This window comes from Oncorhynchus gorbuscha, linkage group LG07 (assembly GCF_021184085.1).
Source record: "Oncorhynchus gorbuscha isolate QuinsamMale2020 ecotype Even-year linkage group LG07, OgorEven_v1.0, whole genome shotgun sequence".
Taxonomy (NCBI): domain Eukaryota; kingdom Metazoa; phylum Chordata; class Actinopteri; order Salmoniformes; family Salmonidae; genus Oncorhynchus; species Oncorhynchus gorbuscha.
In genome coordinates, this window is record NC_060179.1 from 52,434,946 (window position 1) to 52,456,744 (window position 21,799).

At 43.7% G+C, this 21,799-nt stretch overlaps 1 protein-coding gene across 3 annotated transcripts in view; it reads left to right on the forward strand.

Annotated features, from left to right (window-relative positions):
* waplb (WAPL cohesin release factor b) overlaps positions 1-21,799 on the forward strand; it is a 52,696-nt gene that overhangs the window by 25,185 nt on the left and 5,712 nt on the right. For all 3 annotated transcript variants that reach the window (XM_046356692.1, XM_046356691.1, XM_046356693.1), the window contains exons 5-14: positions 1,263-1,396; positions 5,086-5,178; positions 8,107-8,274; positions 10,994-11,130; positions 11,707-11,818; positions 12,051-12,284; positions 13,614-13,725; positions 15,577-15,674; positions 18,205-18,281; positions 20,806-20,984. In XM_046356692.1, the coding sequence (XP_046212648.1) occupies positions 1,263-1,396; positions 5,086-5,178; positions 8,107-8,274; positions 10,994-11,130; positions 11,707-11,818; positions 12,051-12,284; positions 13,614-13,725; positions 15,577-15,674; positions 18,205-18,281; positions 20,806-20,984 (1,344 nt within the window). The remainder of the gene's footprint in view (positions 1-1,262; positions 1,397-5,085; positions 5,179-8,106; positions 8,275-10,993; positions 11,131-11,706; positions 11,819-12,050; positions 12,285-13,613; positions 13,726-15,576; positions 15,675-18,204; positions 18,282-20,805; positions 20,985-21,799) is intronic.

Genomic DNA, 21,799 nt, shown 5'->3' on the forward strand with positions numbered 1-21,799 from the left:
GGACATTCAGAGACTTGTCCCCAGGCCACTCCTGTGTTGTCTTAGCTGTGTGCTTAGGGACGTTGTCCTGTTGGAAGGTGTGCCTTCGCCCCGGTCAGAGGTCCTGAGCACTCTGAACAGGTTTTCATCAAGGATCTTTCTGTATTTCTCTCCGTTCATCTTTCCCTCGATCCTCACTCGTCTTCAAGTCCCTGCCGCTGAAAAACATCCCCACAGCATGATTCTGCCACCACCATGCTTCACCATAGGGATGGTGCCAGGTTTCCTCCAGATGTGACGCTTGGAATTCAGGCCACAGAGTTCAATCTTGGTTTCATCAGACCAGAGAATCCTGTTTCTCATGGTCAGAGTCCTTTAGGTGCCTTTTTGCAAACTCCAAGCGGGCGGGTATGTGGTTTTACTGAGGAGTGGCTTCCATCTGGCCACGCTACCATAAAGGCCTGATTGGTGTAGTGCTGCAGAGATGGTTGTCCTTCTGGAAGGTTTGCCCATCTCCACAGAGAAACTCTAGAACTCTTTCAGAGACCATCAGGTTTTTGGTCACCTCCCTGACCAAGGCCCTTCTCCCCCATTTTTTTTTGTCAGTTTTGGCCGGGCTTGCCTGTTCTTGGAAGAGTCTTGGTGGTTCCAAACTTATTCCATTTAAGAATGATGGAGGCCACTGTGTTCTTGGGGACCTTCAATGTTGGAGAAATGTTTTGGTACCCTTCCCCAGATCTGTGCCTCGACACAATCCTGTCTTGGAGCTCTCCTTTCCAAATCATGTGCAATCAATTTAATTTCCCACCGGTGGAATCCAATGAAGTTGCATGATCAATGGAAACGGGATGCACCCGAACTCTATTTCGAGTCACATAGCAAAGGGTCTGAATACTTTTGTAAATAAGGTATTTATTTTTTATGAATTCTCAAATTTCAAAAAACCTGTTTTCGCTTTGTCATTTTGAGGTATTGTGTGTAGATTGAAAGATGATTATTATTATTTTTTTAATCAATCAATTTTAGAATAAGGCTAATTTAACAAGGGGTCTGAATACTTTCTGAATATTATGTGTTTGTGTATTTCGCCGCATGCGTACATGCATGCCAGTGTAGATCTGAATATAGATTTTCAATAATCTATTCTAATGAAATACTTTTGGCTATTAATGACTTGGTCACAAAGATTTACAATTCTATATGTAATTATATAGACTTGGCAATGAACTGTGATGATCTGCACTAGTCTTAACACACGTTTACATTTGGCATGTCCCCTGTAGATGTGATGGACTTCCCAGAGGACAACTCTGCCTCTGTGGGCCTAGAGATGCCCAGGAGGCCTCAGGCAAAACAGGTGGAGAAATCCAAGGAGAGCAGGGAGACCAATAGGAAGATCTTCAGTGGCCCCAAAAAGGTAAGCGTGCGGGGTGAGTTCCTATAGAACACTCGTCCAGGGTCGCGTTAACCAGGCCACAACGGCACATCATTGAGAAACACTTTGCAACGGAAAACAAAAAAAGTGCACTTTTCATTGGACACGGTCAGGTCGTCCCTCCCGGTTTCAGTCCGTTTGGTGCCTAATGAACTAGACCCAGAACTTTCAGCAGAGGATGAGTAGACTACACTCTACGAGCTGAAGAGATGCCAGGCTGAAACGGCTGTTGGATTATTTATATGTGGATGAATGAAGGGATGAACGGTCATTGTAGTCTCAGATGGTTCTCATTTATCAAAAGAACCAGTAATGCCTGTTCTCCTATCGCTTTGATGGACTTGATCTTGAAGAGCTCCACCATTGAATGTATATATGGAGATGGTTTAGTTCCCAATATAAATAGTTTAATACATATAAAATGTGTTTCCTGATCTTATCTCTCAAATGTACTTCAGAACAAACGCTAGCTTAGACACGGCTTAGACTTAAAGTTAAGAGCAAAGCCTTGTTAAGAATGCGATTTGAAATCATATTGTGGGAAAGCCAGACTTTTATATGAGTTGGGTTTGTTAGTAGGGGCTGGGATGATACCAGTATTGCGGTACTCATTAGTATCGTGGCAAGGAAACAAAACACAAAGTGGGAAACAGCCCCGATGTTGGAAACATCAAGTTGTTTTCCAAGCTAAAGGACAAATTATTTTTGTAGACCAAAGAGTGTGATGTGATTTGTTTTCATTGTCGCCATGATCCTAATATTGCAATATTATTTTCCGTCACAACCCTAGTTGTTAGGTGCAGGTTATAGTTTATACAATGATTCGTATAATGATAGTTTGAAGGCAGCTTGTCATGAATTGTTTTTCTTTGCATTTGGGTTACTACAAACCTGTAGAGTGCCAAGGTGCCTTCCAAGTCTTCCGAGAGGCTTTCTCCACAGTCCTCATCTCTTGCCCTGTAATGTCCTCCATGCAGATAACATAATGGGCGAGCTGAACACATAAAAAAAACAACAACAACAACAACAATAGCCCCCCAAAATGACCTGGGTATTCTTGAGTTGTCAAAAGGTAGCGCTTTCGATTGCGACTGGGCTAACTGCAGGGGTAGTGAAGTGGCAGTCTAACGCATGCAGTGGTAATGCATAATCGTGCCAGTTTAGGGTAGTTCCATATTGCACCCTATTCCCTATATAGTGCACTACTTTTGACCAGGGCCTGTAGTGAACTACATACTGTAGGAAATAGGGTGCCATTTGGGAAGCAGTCTGTAAGAACCCTCCAAAAAAACAATTAAATTTGATGCTTAACAATGAATGTTCTTCTCTTGCAGTTTGTTTACAAATTGCTGTTTTTTTTTAAATGTGGCTGTTTTGCATGATAATCCAACAATCCTTATTTTTTTTTTTTTTCATTCTACTTTTCATTCTGCATAACCAGTTGTGCTTCATGCATTATTTGTGTGTGTACGTTCTGGCCCTCTGTGTGCACTGGATATGCCTGTCTTTTGATGTTGGCTGTCAGATGTTAGAGGTTGATTTAATGGCCTTCATTATTATGACATTTGACTAATTCATGTCGCGCTCTCTCACACGTGTCCCCTCATTTTTCAACTCTGATTGTTTTGTCACAAATGTTGCGTTATGTAAGTGTGACCATTCTGGAATTGGCATGTGCGTTATGGTCTGCAGAACAGCTTGCAGATGTACTGTGGGTAATTCCTACATGACAAGATTATTATGGACAAAAGAGCAATGTTTTTGGTTGTTGTTGTCAAACGGCAGTCTAGCATTAGTCATCGTCCCCAGAATTTGTCTATGGGTGTCTGCTAGAATGCATAGACTTCCAGTCGTTGCTCTAACGCTAGTTAGCATTAGCCTGCATTTGGCCGCGCCAGTGTTCTTTTCATCTTTGTCCACTACAGTATTAAATCCCCCTTGTAGACTTTACTCTATAGGTATACTCGTTTTCCTCTAACTTTTGTTTTACGTCAATGAAAAAGGCCTCCATCTTTGCAATCAACAGTAGCCTAGGCCCCTCTCTCTCGCAGCGCATAAGGAGTGCAGACAAAAGCCAGCAATTACTGGCTAAAGGAAACCCTGTGTGTGTGTGTGTGTGTGTGTGTGTGTGTGTGTGTGTGTGTGTGTGTGTGTGTGTGTGTGTGTGTGTGTGTGTGTGTGTGTGTGTGTGTGTGTGTGTAAGATGGTGTAGACATGCGTCATAAAATGTTTGCTTGTCTAAGGCCAGAGCAGGGCTCCTGTTACTGTCTCGGGTGGTGTTGGACCACATCAGCTGATGGCTGGTTGAGTGGTTTGGTTTCACCAGTGTGGTTTCACCAGCGAGTCCCCCCCCCCGTCTGCAGTTGGCTGCCTAGTGATTTACTCTGTTGTGGAGAAACAATCCCCTCTTGACGGAATAAGCAACACAATCTTTGCCAATTTTGCCCAGTACACTTAGCTGAAATCCCTTATTAGGACCTCGTATCTTTTGCGTGAGTAAAAATAGAAACTCACACCCCCACACTAATTTCCAGATATATTTGCCTTTTGAAGTTAGGAGTATTTCCATCAATGAATAAAAACCATCATTTTTTCAATGGATCGTTGTTTTTTCTCCTGGACAATTTGGCCGGTAGAAATGCTATTTATCAGTTTTATAGTTTAAAAAATAATAATTTTATGGCCAAAAGTTGGTATTTATTGGCTAACGTATGTGTCAAACTCACTCAACGCAGGGCCGAGTGTCTGCGGCTTTTCGCTCCTCCCTTGTGCTTGTTTGAATTAAGGTCACCAATTAATAAAGAACTCTCCTCACCTGGTTGTCTAGGTCTTAATTGAAAGAAAAACAAAACCCTGCAGACACTAGGGCCTCCATGGAATGAGATTGAAACCTTGGTGTGCACAGTGTGTGTTTGCATGAGAGCGAGTGCCCATGTTTACAGAAAATGCCTTGCTTCTCAAGACTCACTGCCGTGGGTGCGGTGAACCTGCCGGTCTGTGTCCACTTGATTAGAGTAGGATCATGGTTGAAAGTCGAGCTACACTCGGTTCATTGTTTCCTACAGTGCTCTGTCCTGTGCCAGCAATGTTTTATTTTCTTCTCTTTTTCTTATTTTCTTTTCATTATTAATATCCCAGCAACAGATTCAGCCAATGGGATAAAAAAAGCAGAGTGGAGAGGAGCCAAGTTTTTTTTTTTCTCTGTACACTCCTGTGTCTGTATACGGTGGGTGCTGGCAGTTGTCTCCAATCAGTCCTGCTGTTTGAGCTGCCCTGGCCGCCCCGTGGTTTAATAGGCGTTCATTTAGACGCGCGCTCCCTCCCAACAGGGCTTGTTTGGTTAGACAAAGACCAATGTTTTCTACCCCATCCGCACTCTCTCTCTGTTACATCTCCCTCTGACTAATGAAATAAAATGTGCTCTGTTCCAAGACACTGATCATTCCCAGTATAAAAAAATCACCTTGAATTAGGAGAAATTGAATAAACTTTAAATTGTCTGTTGCAGTTGTTTGGAGTATTTGTTGCTCAATGGGTCTCTTTTGTTTTAACACTGTTCTAGTAGAAAGGGCTGATGGGTTTTTGTGTGATTAAAAAAAAAATGTGAAGTAACTTCATGGACTTACCTCATCACGGTGTAAGTTGAGTTGTTTTTCTGTTTCCCCCTGCAGTCTCCCACTAAAGCTGTGTACAACGCCAGACACTGGAACAGAGAGCCAGAGGAGCTTCCCCCGCCACCCGTACCCCGATCAACCACTGCACCCGTAAGTTACCTCCTAGTCAACACTAAGGGGTGTCGCTCACCACAGACTCTACCCCCCCCCACCAAGCTAGCTATAGGTATGAGATTTCTGCAGCTCGTGGACACTGCACCCTGCCCATTCTCTCCAGCTTCACTCACACCCTCCCTCCACCACCAGTGATGCTCATCAGTGTTTCCGCTACAGTCCTTTAGCTGGGGTGCTGCGACACAGCAAAATCATTTCTGCCACAGTCCAAAAAATATTAAACTATTTCTGCCGAGGTGCACTTTGAAGATTCTGGAACAGTCCATAATTACTCAGAAAACAAAACGACTAATTAATAGAATAATCTGAAACTATTATACTATGGGGTTATCTATTTACCTAGTCTGCTTGTGTGTTCAATGGAGATAAATATTCCAATTACGAATGCCATAGGGAGGGAATTCCCAAACTCTATTATAGGCTGCAAAAACAGGCTACATTTTATTTAGTAGGCTGCTCAAACTTTTACCAGCCACACATGTTTACATTTTATATGGCCTGCGTGTACGGTCTAATGAACGAAAGCCTGAATTAATGCAATAATTAACTGTGGAGCCCGACCATTAAATTGGTTGACAGGCTAATATTGGCAGAGTTTCTTATATTTTTAAATAATGTAATTTTTAGCGGCCTTTATTCAACAGATAAAGTGCTGATATTAGAAACATAGAATAAACAAATGCATCTGTCAAAAGAATGACCGCAAGTGAGCAATGTTAATAGTTTCCTGAAGAGGGTGTTCTACAAGCTGCTCATTGAACATCATTCAGCCCTAGGTTACAACGGGTGGAGATAGAGAGAGTAAGGCTGGTGGTTTGATGGTGAGTAGCTTGCCACAGCCAGCGTATTTGAATAAGTAAATGATAAAAAGTACACTTCACTAAGCAGGCAGCCCTGTCCTCATCACATTCTAACTGGGTTAACGTTGGCTGACTAGCTAGCTAAGCTATCTGTGCTACGTATGTGCTAACACTCGATTGCCGGCAAAGTGAGCACTCGTCTTTGATACAAAAGTAACACTGTTACTGTCTGGGCCTATTATGTTAGCTTATTTAGGTTGTTTTCCTAAATATGTTATCTGCAAAAAGCAAGACAGTTGTCACATGTCTATCATTCAGGCAATGTACTTGCATTCGTGATGAGATCCGTAGCTAGCTAAATTAGAACATGGGACAAAAACCAGTGTGGCAAGCATTTGCCTGCATAAACGTTTTTAGTCAGCAGTTCATGCCATTGTCGTTGAAATGTATAGCCAATACATTTTGTATTGAATAACAGTATATTGTAAATATGGTACCTGTAAGAAGACATTGTCTTAATGAACAGCTAACTTGTGCTTGTCATAACATACTCATTACAAGGTTGCCATTGTTTACATGACCTTTGACTGTTGTAAACACTGCAGTAAATCAACTCTAAACAAATGCTGGTGCTGACACCTTGTGGTGACATTACGAATGGCATGTTACTGCATTTCAATGCTTATTTGTGAACATCAAAGTTTGTCACGTGCGCCCAATACTACAGGTTTCACCTTACAGTGAAATGATTACTTACAGGCTCTAACCAATAGTGCAAAAAGGGTATTAGGTGAACAATGGGTAAGTAAAGAACTAAAAACAACAGTGAAAAATAATAGTAGCGAGGCTATATACAGTAGTGAGCTGTAGAACCTTTTGAGGATCTCAGGACCCATGCCAAATCTTTTTAGTTTCCTGAGGGGGAATAGGCTTTGTCGTGCCCTCTTCACGACTGTCTTGGTGTGTTTGGACCATTCTAGTTTGTTTTGTGATGTGGATACCAAGGAATTTTAAGCTCTCAATTTGTGAACGGTGCCATTTCAGATTGACTATGTTGAACTCATTCACCCCTTGTGGTGGTTTAATGTAACCACTTTTGCATACTTCTTATCCACTGCTATAGAAGGACACATCTTTAATTTGTACCTAAGAAGTTAAACTAAACAAGTTTACCTTAAACAGGTTTACCTTACTGTTGTTTTTATAGTGGGTATCGTTGCTTTTCAGCGGATATCCCGTAAACCCCAAATAAAATGTGTTTAATTTATATTTGAATGCTTATTGCTAATAACATACCTGATAATATGGACCATGCATAGTCTATATACATGGTGCAATATGTTAAATTATTATTTGTCTAATTTCTGGAGTTGAAAATTATATTTTAGATGGTGTCAGCATCATTTTATTTTAATTACTTTTGGAGTACACACTGCCACACACACTGCTACACATTTTCCCAGAGTAAACGCATGCTCGTATTGGTCTCTTAACCATGGTTTGGCAAAGAGACCAATACGAGCATGTGTTCACTCTGGAAAGGCCACTCTACTCCAATCGATGTCCCAAATGGCACCCTTTTTTCCTTTTGTAGTGCACTAGGGTACCAATTGGCATGCACACTGTCTGATTAATTCACCAAATGTCATTAGAAGCCATTGTGGCACCTTGCCATCCCTGGAATTCATTAGCCTGTTAAAAATACACTGCTCTGCATGTTGAATTCTCAGTCTTACAGATAATGTTAGTCATGTTTTACAGGACGCTATAATGCCCTCAAACTGCTAGAAGGGACTTGGTTCCTGTGTGTGTGTGTGTGTGTGTGTGTGTGTGTGTGTGTGTGTGGGGGGGGGCCCACACGTGTGAGTTTTTACTGCGCCTTATCTCTTACGTAAGGGGCAGGAGGCTGTTGGCTGGCGTTCAACAACATGAATTGCCAGCAGCAGCAGCAGGGCCGTGTGCTGAGCAGGTGTTTGCTTTTGCTTTTCTCCCTCTGACACACACTCTTTCTGCCCTTTCCCTGTCTCTCCTACTCTGCCTCCCCTCCCCCTCCTTCCTCCTTTTAACCCCACCCCCCATATCTTCCTCTCTCTCTCTCTGTCAGGCCAGCCAGTCGAGCGGCAGCAGCAAGGATGCCAACTCTCACAAAGACGACGGCCTGTTCAAAGCGCCGCCATGCCCGCCGCCCAAAGTCATCAAGTCTGTGTCGTTCCCCACCGAGCCCTACCAGGACATTGTCACTGCACTGAAATGCAGGAAAGAGCACAAGGAGGTGAGCACCAACACAACACTCTCTGTTCTAGCCATCAACCCATCACTGTGGTCTGCAACTTGGCATCTATAAAGCTCAGCCTGTAAGTGATGCTTAAATAAAGGTTGAATAAAATAAAACCACAAGATATTGCCCTGAAACTGTTGATCAAGCCTCAGAGGAGGAGTGCTGATTTTAGGATGAGTTTTTCCTTCCAGATAATAATGAATATGTTTATGGACAGGTGGACCTGATCCTTGATTACTTTATGAATATGGGCCCTGGTCTACAATGTTTTAAAAATGGATTTGAACAATTGGCACCAATTACATGGATGATCCATAATTTAGTCCTGATCATACCTACCTGGTTTGGTCAGGTGTAGATCATCTTATTTAAATATAGACTCTTGAAACAAACCACAGTGAATTCTGAGGCCGTGCATCAATTACTCCACCTTCCTATAAGACCATATACTGCAGGATCCCTCAATCCCTAAACAATGGTTCATGTAACCATCTGCAGTTGGTTATTTTATGATGGGGGTGTCTGTATGCTAAGCAGTATTCGCTCCGCTAGAAACTGCAGTGTGGGCAATCGCGTAAGCAGGAACAGCGTAATGGGCATCCCACGTCCTTAAACTCCACCTGCAGTTAACATTTGCTGTTTTTGTGCTTGTACGCTTGGCAGGCTGCGGGCGCATAGCTCTCATGTTAAGAATAGCAGGACTGAGCTCTCTAGCTCGATCTAGTATCTACCTCATCCCTGCTCCACAATTCACTGCGAATCCACAAACTCTTACCCTACTCCACACACACACACACACACACACACACACACACACACACACACACACACACACACACACACACACACACACACACACACACACACACACACACACACACACACACACACACACACACACACACACACACACACATCAGAATCTGTCATTAGCATGCTAAGAATTGAAGTGTGTTGTGTAACTAAGGGAAATGTGTTACGCAATTAGTATGTGAGAAACATGGTAATGACATGGTTCCTTATCGTTTGTTACATTGTATTAGGGGAATTTTGGCTATGTCTGAAATTGCACCTGATTCACTTATACTTTAACCAGAGCACAACGATATATTGAATAGAGTGCCATTTGGGACAAATACTGTTCATTCGGAAAGTATTCAGACCCCTTGACTTTTTCCACATTTTTACGTTACAGCTTTATTCTAAAATAAATCTACACATCCCCTCATCAATCTACACAAACTACCCCATAATGACAAAGCAAAAACTGTTTTTTACTTTGTCATTACAGAAGTGTTTAGACCCTTTACTCAGTACTTTGTTAAAACTCATTTGGCAGCAATTTCAGCCTCGCTTCTTCTTTGGTATGACTTAGCACGCCTGTATTTGGGGAGTTTCTCCCATTTTTTTTCTCGGCAGATCCTCTCAAACTGTCAGGTTGGATAGTGAGTGTCGCTGCACAGCTATTTTCAGTTCTCTCCAGAGATTTTTGATCAGATTCAACTCTAGGCTATGGCTGGGCCACTCAAGGACATTCAGAGACTTGTCCCGAAGGCACTCCTGCATGTCTTGCTTGTGTGCTTAGGGTCGTTGTCCTGTTGGAAGGTGAACGTTTGCCCCAGTCTGAGGTCCTGAGTGCTCTGGAGTAGGTTTTCATCAAGCGTCTCTCTACTTTGCTCCGTTCATCTTTCTCTCAAACCTGACGAGTCTCCCAGTCCCTGCTGCTGAAAAACATCCACACAGCATGATGCTGCCACCACCATGCTTCACTGTAGGGATGGTGCCAGGTTTCCTCCAGATGTGACGCTTGGCATTCAGGCCAAAGAGTTCAATATTGGTTTCATCAGACCAGAGAATCTTGTTCTCATGGTCTGAGAGTCCTTTATGTGCCTTTTGGCAAACTCCAAGCTGGCTGTCATGTTCCTTTTACTGAAGAATAGCATCCGTCTGGCCATTCGACCAGAAAGGTGTGATTGGTGTAGTGCTGGTTGTCCTTCTGGAAGGTTCTACAATCTCCACAGAGGAACTCTGGAGCTCTGTCAGTGACCATCGGATTCTTAGTCACCTCCCTGACCAAGGGCCTTCTCCCCCGATTGCTCAGTTTGGCAAAGTGGGCAGCTTTAGGATGATTCTTGGTGGTTCCAAACTTCTTCCATTTAAGAATGATGGATGCCACTGTGTTCTTGGGAACCTTCAATGCTGCAGAAATGTTTTGGTACCCTTCCCCAGATCTGTACCTCGACACAATCTGGTCTCGGATGTCTATGACCAATTACTTCAACCTCATTGCTTGCTCTGACATGCACTGTCAGCTGTGGGACCTTATATCGACAGGTATGTGCTTTTTGAAATAATGTCCCGTCAATTGAATTTACCACAGGTGGACTCCAATCAAGTTGTATAAACATCTCAAGGATGATCAATGAAAACAGGTTGCACCGGAGCTCAATTTCGACTCCCATAGCAAAGGGTCTGAATACTTACGTAAATAAGTTATTTCTGTTTATTTTTAAATACTTTTCTACAATCCAGTTTTTACTGTTTTTATGGAGTATTGTGTGTAGATTGAGGATGTCTTATTTAATCCATTTTAGGATAAGGCTGTAACGCAAAAAAAATGTGTAGAAAGGGTATGAATACCTTAGGAATGCATTGTACCATGTGATGTAATGAGCCCAGCATGCATTGGCGTGACATCAACACTTTGTTGCAGCTATACACAGTAGTCCAGCATGTCAAGCACTTCAACGACGTGGTGGAGTTTGGCGAGAACCAGGAGTTCACCGATGACTTTGAGTACCTGGCCACTGGCTTGAAGAGTGGCCAGCCCCTCAACACACGCTGCCTTAGGTAAGACTAGCTGCTAGTTAATGCTCTAACTACTGATACGGGGTCAGATTCTTTGGCATCTCATTGATGGTTAAAGATGGAATCCGCAGTAGGGGAAACGACACCACTGTCCGCCCCCATGGCCGTACTTATTGTTTTTGTTTTGTGGACAATGTGGGGGTGAGGAGCATCGCACAACTTGGGAATGAACATTTGAGCGCATATTCTGCTATTTTATCAATGATGTCAGGGGAAAAGGTGTTTGCAAACTGATGTGGCAGTTTCACCATCAGACATCCTTTGACATTGATTGTTGAACTTTTACAGTCATGACATACCTGGACCACCTATTGAGATGTGACTTTGTAAATAAATGAGGTGAAACGGAGGCTAGAGTTCCACTTTAAGGATTCCAGCTTTAAAATAATGATTAAGTGAAGGTTCATCTGATCCTACGTCTGCGGTTAACGGCACAGTTTCCTCGCAGCATGCCTTTCCCATCAGACGATAGCAAACTAGACGATGATCTAGCAGAAGAGTGACCCTCCTCTCCCCTCTCTGTTCACTTCAACTTTATTAATCTCTCCTCTCCTGCAGTATCATTAGCCTGGCCACCAGGTGTGCCATGCCCAGCTTCAGAATGCACCTGCGGGCCAGAGGGAAGGTGGCCCAAGTCTTCAAGACACTCAACGATGCCCCACAGCACCCGGTAAGTTAAGGCCGCCCCACCAGAGATTGTGCCTGACTTGACTTGGTTTCTGTCAGAGCAGTATTGAAGCTCAAACCTTTAACTGGAGCCTGCCAAGTTACAAAAGGCATTGGCGCTTAGTAACACAACCTGTGCTGTTAGTGACACAACTTAAAATCTGGATATCAGGTTCATGTATCCTTTCTCCTCCTCCCTTTTTCCTCTTTCTCCATTACCCCCCCCTCCCTCCCAGAACCTCTCCCTGTGTACGGCCAGTCTGATGTACATCCTGAGCCGAGACCGACTCAACATGGACCTAGACCGGGCCAGTCTAGACCTGATGATCCGCCTGCTGGAGCTGGAGGGAGACCACTCTGTGGCCAAGGACAACCAGCTCACTGCCAAGGAGATGTCAAAGGTCAAGGAGAAGATCCGCAAGCTGTGCGACACGGTGCACAACAAGCACCTGGACCTGGAGAACATCACGGTACGGGTTCCCTAGAGAGTCTTCCTTAGGTCATATTCAGTAGGGCATGCAACGGAAAACAAAAGTGTTTCCTGTTGGGCTAGTTCAGGTAGTCCCTCCCCGTTTCAGGCCAGTTATTTTTTGGGGGGGGGGGGGCCTAATGAATATAACCCTGGTCTATGCTTACAGGATGGAGACTAGCTGTAGCTCAGAGCCTCTAGACTCTCTTTCCTCCTCCTTGTTTTCTCCCAGTCTATCTCTTTAACTCTTCTCCTCCCCCTCTGTCCTGCGGCAGATGGACAACTAGAGGTTTAAATGTAGGCCTTAAACCATTATGGATTAGCAGGTGTTGTGTAGATGTAATCTTGGATTTACGCTAATAATCTTCCTGCTTTGGCTCCTCTAATGGCCGTCGCCGCTGTAAGCCATGTTTTGAATAATTATTTCAGCATTTTCTTTAGGGGAAAACACTGCTTGATTGATGCAATGAGAGGTCTCTGACTGTCACCAAAAAAACCTGACTTTTGTGAAATGATAACACGTCCCCTTGTAGAGCGAGATGAACAGTTGCCCCTGACACACAATGGCTTTGCACGTTAGAGCCAATGGAAATAATGTATTTGAATTGGGACTGGCGAAACTGCACAGCATTTCAAACCAGGTTTAATCTGATGACGTGATGACAGGGCCCTTGATATCTGGCTTTTTAGCCTTTTGGTTTCCTTTGCTTCTATAAATATCCTCTCCACTGATTTTCTAGTTAGTGTCCCAAATGTCACCCATAGGGGTCTGGTCAAAAGTGGTGCACTATGTAGGGAATAGGGTGATATTTGGGATGAAGCCCTATTCTTCATAGAGAGCAGACTGACCATTTGCCTCAAGGGCCCCCCCCCCCCCCCCAACTGATTTTCATGAATTCAAGCGGTCTCTCTCTGGAATAATCACAGGGACTCACTCTTTTATATTTCTGTAAGCTTCCATGTTGAGTTAATCATTAGAGAATCTGATTGAAAGTTGGTGGAAGAACTGAATGATCACTTGAGCTCAGTTTGTTTTAAAATGTTTAATGTTAGAGATATTAATTATGAAAGTGTTAGCTCCTATCTATTGACAGTGAAATTCAAGATGTCAGTATTGTTGTGGTTGGACCCGAACTCTACCTACATGCAATCTAGATTCCTCCTGACTCCCATCACTGAGAGGAAGGAAATCTTTTTTCGTCCAATTCCTCACCCTGTTATCATCTGTCATAGTTAGCATCTTTGAATCACAACACACCGAGTCAGTCATGTCTACTTATACCCTGTGTGTGTGAAGTAAGTGTATTTTCATTATTCCCTGTGTGCTTAGACGGGGCATTTAGCCATGGAGACCTTGTTATCGCTGACCTCCAAGCGGGCTGGGGACTGGTTTAAAGAGGAGCTCAGGCTCCTGGGAGGCCTGGACCACATAGTGGATAAAGGTAAGCTAGACCTAGATTTTTACATTTGAGTCATTTAGCAGGCGGTCTTATCCAGAGCGACAGGACCAGTCAAGGTTAACCCCCTAGACTGTAAGCTGGCGGGGGGGGGGGTCTACTAAGCTAACATATGGAATTATTTTAAGATTGTGATACCAAGGATCGTTTAGCTATTTTTGGTTTTGAAGTTCAGGTGTCAAACTCATTCCATGTTGAGTGTCTGGGTTTTCACTCCTACCTTGTACGTGATTGATTGAATTAAGGTTATTCATTATTAAGGAACTCTCCACTCCTGGTTGCTATGGGAAGAAACTAACACCTGTAGACGCTAGGCCCTCCAAGGAATTAGTGAGCTAATTCCATATACACTGAGTGTACAAAACATTAGGAACACCTTCCTAATATTGAGTTGCAACCCTTTTTGCCCTCAGAACAGCCTGAATTCCTTGGGGCATGGACTCTACAATGTGTCTAAAGCTTTCCACAGGGATGTTGGCTCCAATGCTTCCCACAGTTGTGTCAAGTTGGCTGGATGTCCTTTGGGGGGTGGACCATTCTTGATACACAGGGGAAACTGTTGAGTGTGAAAAACCCAGCAGAGTTGCCGTTCTTAACACACGCAAACCTGTGCACCTACTACCATACCTCGTTCAAAGGCACTTAAATATTTTCTTGCCCATTCACCCACTGAATGGCACACATACACAATCTATGTCTCAATTCTCTCAAGGTTTAAAATACCAGTCTCCTCCCATTCATCTACATTTGTTTTGTTATTTTACTAGTCAAGTCAGTTAAGAACGTTCTCGTTTACAATGACAGCCTACCCCGGCCAAACCCAGACGCCGCCCAAACCCAGACGCCGCCCTATGGGACTCCCAATCACGGCCGGATATGATACAGTCTGGATTCGAACCAGAGACCGTCTAAGATGCAGTGCCTTAGACCGCTGCGCCACTCGGGAGCCCTGCAATGATTTGAATTGGATTTAAAAGGTGACATCAATCAGGGATCATAGCTTTCACCTGGATTCTCATGGAGAGAGCAGGTGTTCCTAATGTTTTGTACACTGTGTACTTCCATAAAACATTTTAACTGCTACTTTTAGCGTGCAAGATGTGTTCGTGACAGTCTCTCCTTTCCACAGACGGGTCATATTAGTGTGTATCTCAAACAGTTCTGACGCTACAGACAGATGTTGGCAGATCGGCAGTGCTGACTTAAGACAAGTCCCATGATGCATGTGGGGGTCGTAGAGCAAAATGGAGTACACCATTGTGTCCGTGACAGTCATCTTTCCCTAGTGGTCATATTAGTTTGTAGACCAAACCGTTTGAACGCTGGATGTTTTCGTCAGAATGATTTTCTGGATGTCTCATGGTCTGAATAATACCACCAAAGCTCTGCCACCTTTCACTGCAAATGTGGATGGCCGACATCAGCAGATGTGGCAGTTTGAGACGCAGCTGACGCAACAACAAACAAATATATACTTTTGGTCATGCAGTGTATGTGGACGCCTGCTCGTCGAACATCTCATTCCAAAATCCTGAGCATTAATATGGAGTTGGTCCCCCCCGTTTTGCTGCTATAACAGCCTCCACTCTTCTGGGAAGGCTTTCCACTAGATGTTGCTGCGGGGACTTGCTTCCATTCAGCCCCAAGAGCATTAGTGAGGTCAGGCACTTACGTTGGGTGATTAGGCTTTGCCCGACGTCGGTGTTCCAATTCATTCAAAAGGTGTTCAATGGGGTTGAGGTCATGGCTCTTCAATGGTTTTTCCATTTTTGGTGTTTTATACTCTAACCTGATCGATGGGGTTGAGTGTTTGAAACGACATCTTGTTTCCTGCAGTGAAAGAATGTGTGGAGAACCTAAGCCACGAGGATGACAAGGAGAAGCTGGTGGCATCGCTGTGGGGAGCCGAGAGATGTCTACGTGTGCTGGAGAGCGTGAGTACACAACCACACAGCCTTGTTTTCATGAATTTCTGGACTTTTTGGCGAGTAAAAATGTATTCCCATTCAAAAACGTATTTTCCCTGACCGTTAAGCCTAAAAGTCTGTACTTTCGTAAAATGTTATTTCTAGTTGTCCTACCTTGTCAGGACATTCTGGTTAGGGCTGGGCGACATGGCCTAAAATCTATTTATTTTTTATAATATTCTGTTGCACAGTTAAAGGTCCATTTTTATTTTATTTTTTAATAGTTACAGGGGAAAGGAGGGGGATGAATGAGCCAATTGTAAACTGGGGATTATTAGGTGACTGATGGTTTGAGGGCCAGATTGGGAATTTAGCCAGGACACTGGGGTTAACACCCCTACTCTTACGATAAGTGCCAGGGGATCTTTAATGACCTCAGTGAGTCAGGACGCCCATTTAACATCCCATCCGAAAGACTGCACCCTACACAAGGCAGTGTCCCCATTCACTGCCCTGGGGCATTGGCATATGTTTTTTAGACCAGATGAAAGAGTGCCTCCTACTGGCCCTCCAACACCACTTCCAGCAGCATCTGATTTCCCATCCAGGAACTGAACAGGACCAACCCTGCTTAGCTTCAGAAGCAATACACTGCATTTCAAACATTTTACTTCGGCTAAAATATAAGCCTTTAACCATAAGACCCACTAATCATTTACTTAATCATTTGAACCTGCTTTGTGGCAATAATCACTAATCTGGCTTTCAAGGCTGTATATGAAAATGCACTTTTCATTACAAATGTAACCAGAATTATGCACATCCACTAATAATGACTAACTTCTGTTTGCAGTCATTATAGAACATTAACACAGGTCTCATAAACAAATCTCTCAAGCCCACTGCTAGTCAGTAGCCAGCTAATCTTTATATTTAAAGTCTAGCCAAATTAGGTCTTTGTTTGCCAACAAGTTAGAACAGTTGATATTTTATACACCCTCCTGTCAGTCTCCATCTGTTTTGTACAACAGCAGCCTGTTCATTTTGTTTAGATGGGCCACTTGATTTGAACATCTACCTGGATCCCAGGATGCTTTTGCTTCTCAGAATGAGAACGAGTTGCCAAATCTTTATACAAATACATCTTTTGATGCTCATGTCACATTTCTAAAACGCAGACTGGATAGCTTAGCACATAAGTCTGTGGCTAAAATGCTGCTAGCTGTAAGTGGTACTTGCAACGGCTTGTGCGGCAAACCGATCATGCATTTTCCACAATCATGTTAGTTGATACTCCCGTCTTATACTAAAAAACACAACAAGTATTAATCAATCAATCCGCCATCATTAACACAATGGAAAAATCAAATGAGTTATGGGGTGCTGGGCAGGTGTGATGTAGTTGACGTATGTATGACGTAGTGGTTTTGTATGTGTTTTTATATTGTTTATAAAAGAAAGAATATATATACTCTTGTCTTAGTTAGGGTCTGCTCTGTTGTACCTTTTTGGGAGTTGAGACTAACGACACCCTTAAAAGGTTAACTTCTCTATTACAGTGAAATGTCTCAACGTGCTTGGGTGAAATGCAAATTGTTGTGAGTGGCAGGGGCTTGGTGTCTGTGTGGGAAGGTGCACACAGCACAGAAGGAGTTAAGGAGATTTGAAACGTTGTACATAAACATGAATTTAAATTAATTTGATATATCGCCCAGCCCAAATTCTGGTGACATGTTAAGACATTGTAGTTCTGATGAGGTAGGAAAATGCAACACTTCTGACTACTAGAAGGCTGAAATTACATAAATTCATAATCAGGGTCAGGAAACCCAGTCATAGCCCTTACTATAACTTATGTAAAGATAATTTTCGGTACTATTGTGTACTTTTGAGCCAGTAGTTCTGAAAGTAGCGCTCGTGTCAAAAGTGATCCTCAAACTGCGTACTACGTCATGTGCAGATATGTGCATTGCTCTCTTTCATGCTCTGCTGTGTGCAGCTTGCGAGCAGTCACGCAAATGACGAATGGCTGATTCTCATTTGCGTGAACTCTAATTGCTAGGGGGCTGGCCCACGAGGGGAAATGTAGAGAAAATGGCGCCGTACAGCTTCCAGTAAAGTCTCTTTCAAACTAGGGATTTCGTGGCGGATTTGAGGTAAATCAGTAATTCTGCTCATAGATTATGCATGTATGAACTACACATTGACACATCCAGGCCAAAGCGGGAGGTAAAAAAATAATAATAATAACTAGTCGCAAAAATTCCGAAGCGTGTCTTTAATATCAGTTCTAAAGTATTTATGGGAAATGTTGATCTTAGTAACAGCTGCCCATGCCCCTCGAACCCTGCAGTTGTGCTCTGTTTCACTTTCAGACCGAGTACAGTGTATATTTAGATAGCAGGTTGCCGAGGTTAGATTACTGATCAACTCAAGTCTGTGAATCCAATGTGAGTCTCCTATAGGGGGGCTCTGTGTGCTCTTGATTTGAGTTGGAACTGTTAATACATCGAATTCCCTGTGTAATTAACTTCCTCTGTCTTGTTGATTTGCACAGGTAACTGTTCACAACCCAGAGAACCAGGGCTACCTGATTGCTTATAAGGACTCTCAGCTTATCTGCTCCTCAGCCAAGTGAGTGTCCTGTATGAGCGAGAACGAACACACACACACACACACACACACACACACACACACACACACACACACACACACACACACACACACACACACACACACACACACACACACACACACACACACACACACACACACACACACACACACACACACACGTATCACCAGACGGCAGCATTGAGTTTGATTGGTAGCAGTGCTGATTCAATGCATCAGTTTGGTGAATTTCCCCACCCTCCACAGTTGACTGCTTCAGGAGCCACGGACTCCTATCTGCCTTTACAACAGCAGACTTAGAATACTGCTGCCATCAGGTTTCTTTCTGGATCAAACAGGGGTGTAGGTGGTCGTTGTGGCAGGGTGCGCAGTCAGCCTGTCGTCTTGCCTGCATTTTTAGAGAATTTGAGGCCCACGTTAATAGAGCTGAGAGAGTTTTGCAGTTTTAAAGCAAATGTCCTATGTGTTTTTCCATGCGTGGTCTTTTGCTCAAACAAACATAATAACAAAATATATATTGCTAAATGAATTGATTTGACTGTCTAGCTTTTATTTTGGTGATTGTTAGTGCTCAAAGATTTTATTTAAAAAATAGTTCCATTATCTTTTCTACTTACTTCAAATGTCTTAAGTTTACACCGCTTTTTTCCATCTCAATCCAAGAATTCACAGATTTTTGCCTTTTTATATTGATTGAAATGCACATGACTCGTCACTGACAGATTATATCGCAAGGATAATTCATGCACAAATGTTTCTGTATGGAGCCATATGAGAAACATGGGGAAATGCCCATTTCCATCAGGGCTCTGTTTTGTAGTTTCCACATTTTTAACACTATGTCAATCACAGCATCTGCCCTCGCCCTGTCCGTGTTCCCCTCTGTAAAGCAAACTCTGCTACTTCTGTGCCTCCGCTCGGACCCATCAGCCCTCCATCAATACCCCCATTTCTCTCCCCTTGTAAGGGTCAGCCACCCTCCAAGCGTCCCAGTCCCCCACCCGCCTCGTTCCACCACAGCCACTTATCTGTTTAAACTCTTCCGTCCTTAACTGAATTAGCCTCGTCCCAGGCAGGGTGCGTTGACTGCAGCCGGGACCCTGACCGCCCTGCTCTGGTTCCTAACCCCTGCCTCACCCTTGGTGAACTGCCCTTGCACCCCCAGCCAGGAGGCCTCTCCGACTGGGTAAAAGAATGAACCGCTGTCAGATTTTACACAGAGGATTCACTAGCCGCATTGATCGCTGCTGCGCTAATTCAATTACGGGGGGGGGGGAGAAATCAGAGGGGTCGAGCCACACAGCAGCTCAGATGCCCTCATTAACAACCCCCCCCCCCCCCCCCCTCTAATGAATGAACTCTTCCTCCGCTCTCCTCTCTGCCTTAATAATAAATGACCCCCATTATCTCTAATCTCATTATTTTGCTATTTTGCATGAAGCTGTTTTGCTTCTGGTTAGCCATGCTGCCGGCGTGCGCGGCTGTTGCTAACCTTTTTATTATAGGTGAAATTTACGCTCTGTTCTCTCCCGCTGCACACTGCCTTTTTCAAAGGTATTGGCTGAGATGCTGTCTGACTAATGGTGTCTATATGCGAAGAGAAACACTAGAGACGTGTTATTGCTCTTGTATCTTTTGCGGGCCTGTTTCCCATGTATACGATCGCGGTTTCTGAACAATACAACAATCTCATAGGAAGAATTGTTGCCCTTTTTGAACTTTTTAAAAAGCTTATTTTCCAGACGCACTCTGTTTAGTGTTTTAATTCAGTGTGAAGTCCTTCCAGAGCCCGCATCCATAAACTTTCAGTCCAGTCTTTTGTCAACCAAACAATCCTCCCATCAAATATGAAGACTATTCTTTCCCAGCACAACATCGGCAGGCTATAAGTTCAATGCCAAAAGGAGAAACTATCAAGCTTGAATAGACATTTGCATAAGGGGCCATAAATGGAAATGAGCTATATAGCCGAGTACCTTGTAGTTCAATACTGATGTTGTGCTTGACTTGATACAAACTAATTACTCATTGGTGTCGCCATTTTAACCAACCGGGTGTGCTTGCATATACTCCCTTTAAAAAAACTTAACTTGAAAAACACATTTAAAAAAGCAGCAATAGACAAAATACTATCTTGAGACGCCAAGAAAAATGTCATTTGATTTTTGAGAGCTCTTAGTCGTGCACTTTTGCATCTAGGATGTTTGGTGCAGTATTTCTCAAGTGAAATATGTTAATGAAGTGAACAATTAGTCTTTTGCTTAATGACGACAAACGCCTATTTGAAGAATCCTTACTGTTGTTGACCAATCACAGATAAAGGGGCGTGCACTTCGGCTACTGACCTTTTGGCTTGCCTCGAGAGAAAGTGTACACGAACAGGCGAAAAAACCCTTGTCGTAGACCAAAACAAACAAAAATGTCACAATGTCGTTATAACATATGCACAAACTGTTTCGGATGGGAAGCATGCGGGTGTGCTATAACCCATTGCTAACCCATTGCCCCTGTGCGTTGTTGACAGGGCCCTGTGGCACTGCGAGGAGATGATCCAGCGCTACAGCCAGGAGACTGGGGTGAACAATGCCCTGTGCTTGGCGGGCCCCGCCCTGCCGTACGCCAGCCACAGCAATGTGGGTAAGGCCGTGGAGGACTGCATGAAGGCCATCATCGGCGTGCTGCTCAACCTCACCCATGACAATGGTGAGCGCTACACACACACTGTATCTGGATATAGATTGTCCTGACCGGGCCAATGCCACTGCGGTGGTTGTAAAATTATGATGGTTATTGAATAAATTTGCATACCTAGACTATTTTTTTTTCTTTTTTTTCTTATCCCTTTTTCTCAATTTCGTGGTATCCGATTGTCTCATTGCTGCAACTCCCGTACAGACCCAGGAGAGGTGAAAGTCGAGAGCTGTTCATCCTCCGAAACACAACCCAACCGAGCCACACTGCTTCTTGACACAATGCCCACTTAACCCAGAAGCCAGCCACACCAATGTGTCGGAGGAACACCTAGCGACCGTGTCAGCGTGCACTGCGCCAGGCCCACCACAGGAGTCGCTAGTGCGCATTGGGACAGGGACATCCCTGCTGGCCAAACCCTCTCCTAACCCGGACGACGCTGGGCCAATTGTGCACCGCCCCATGGGTCTCCCGGTCGCGATAGAGCCTGGACTCGAATCCAGAATCTCTAATACCTACACTATGTTGTGCACACGCCGCTCGTTCATAGAAGTGCTTTAAGATGACACCTAAAGACATTCAGCTTCCCAAAAATGTTATGCACATAACTGTTGAGGTCCCGTCGTAACTTTGTTTTACTAGGGTCGGGGCAATACCAGTATCACCGTACTTGTTAGCCTCATGGCAAGGAGTCCTAACACAAAGCAGGTTTAACTTCTTTAGGAAAACAGCTCTAATGAAACGAACGTTGTTGTCATCGAGATTCACATTTGATTTATTTTCCAAGCTATAGCACACAATATTTTACTAACAGCAGGTTTTTAAAG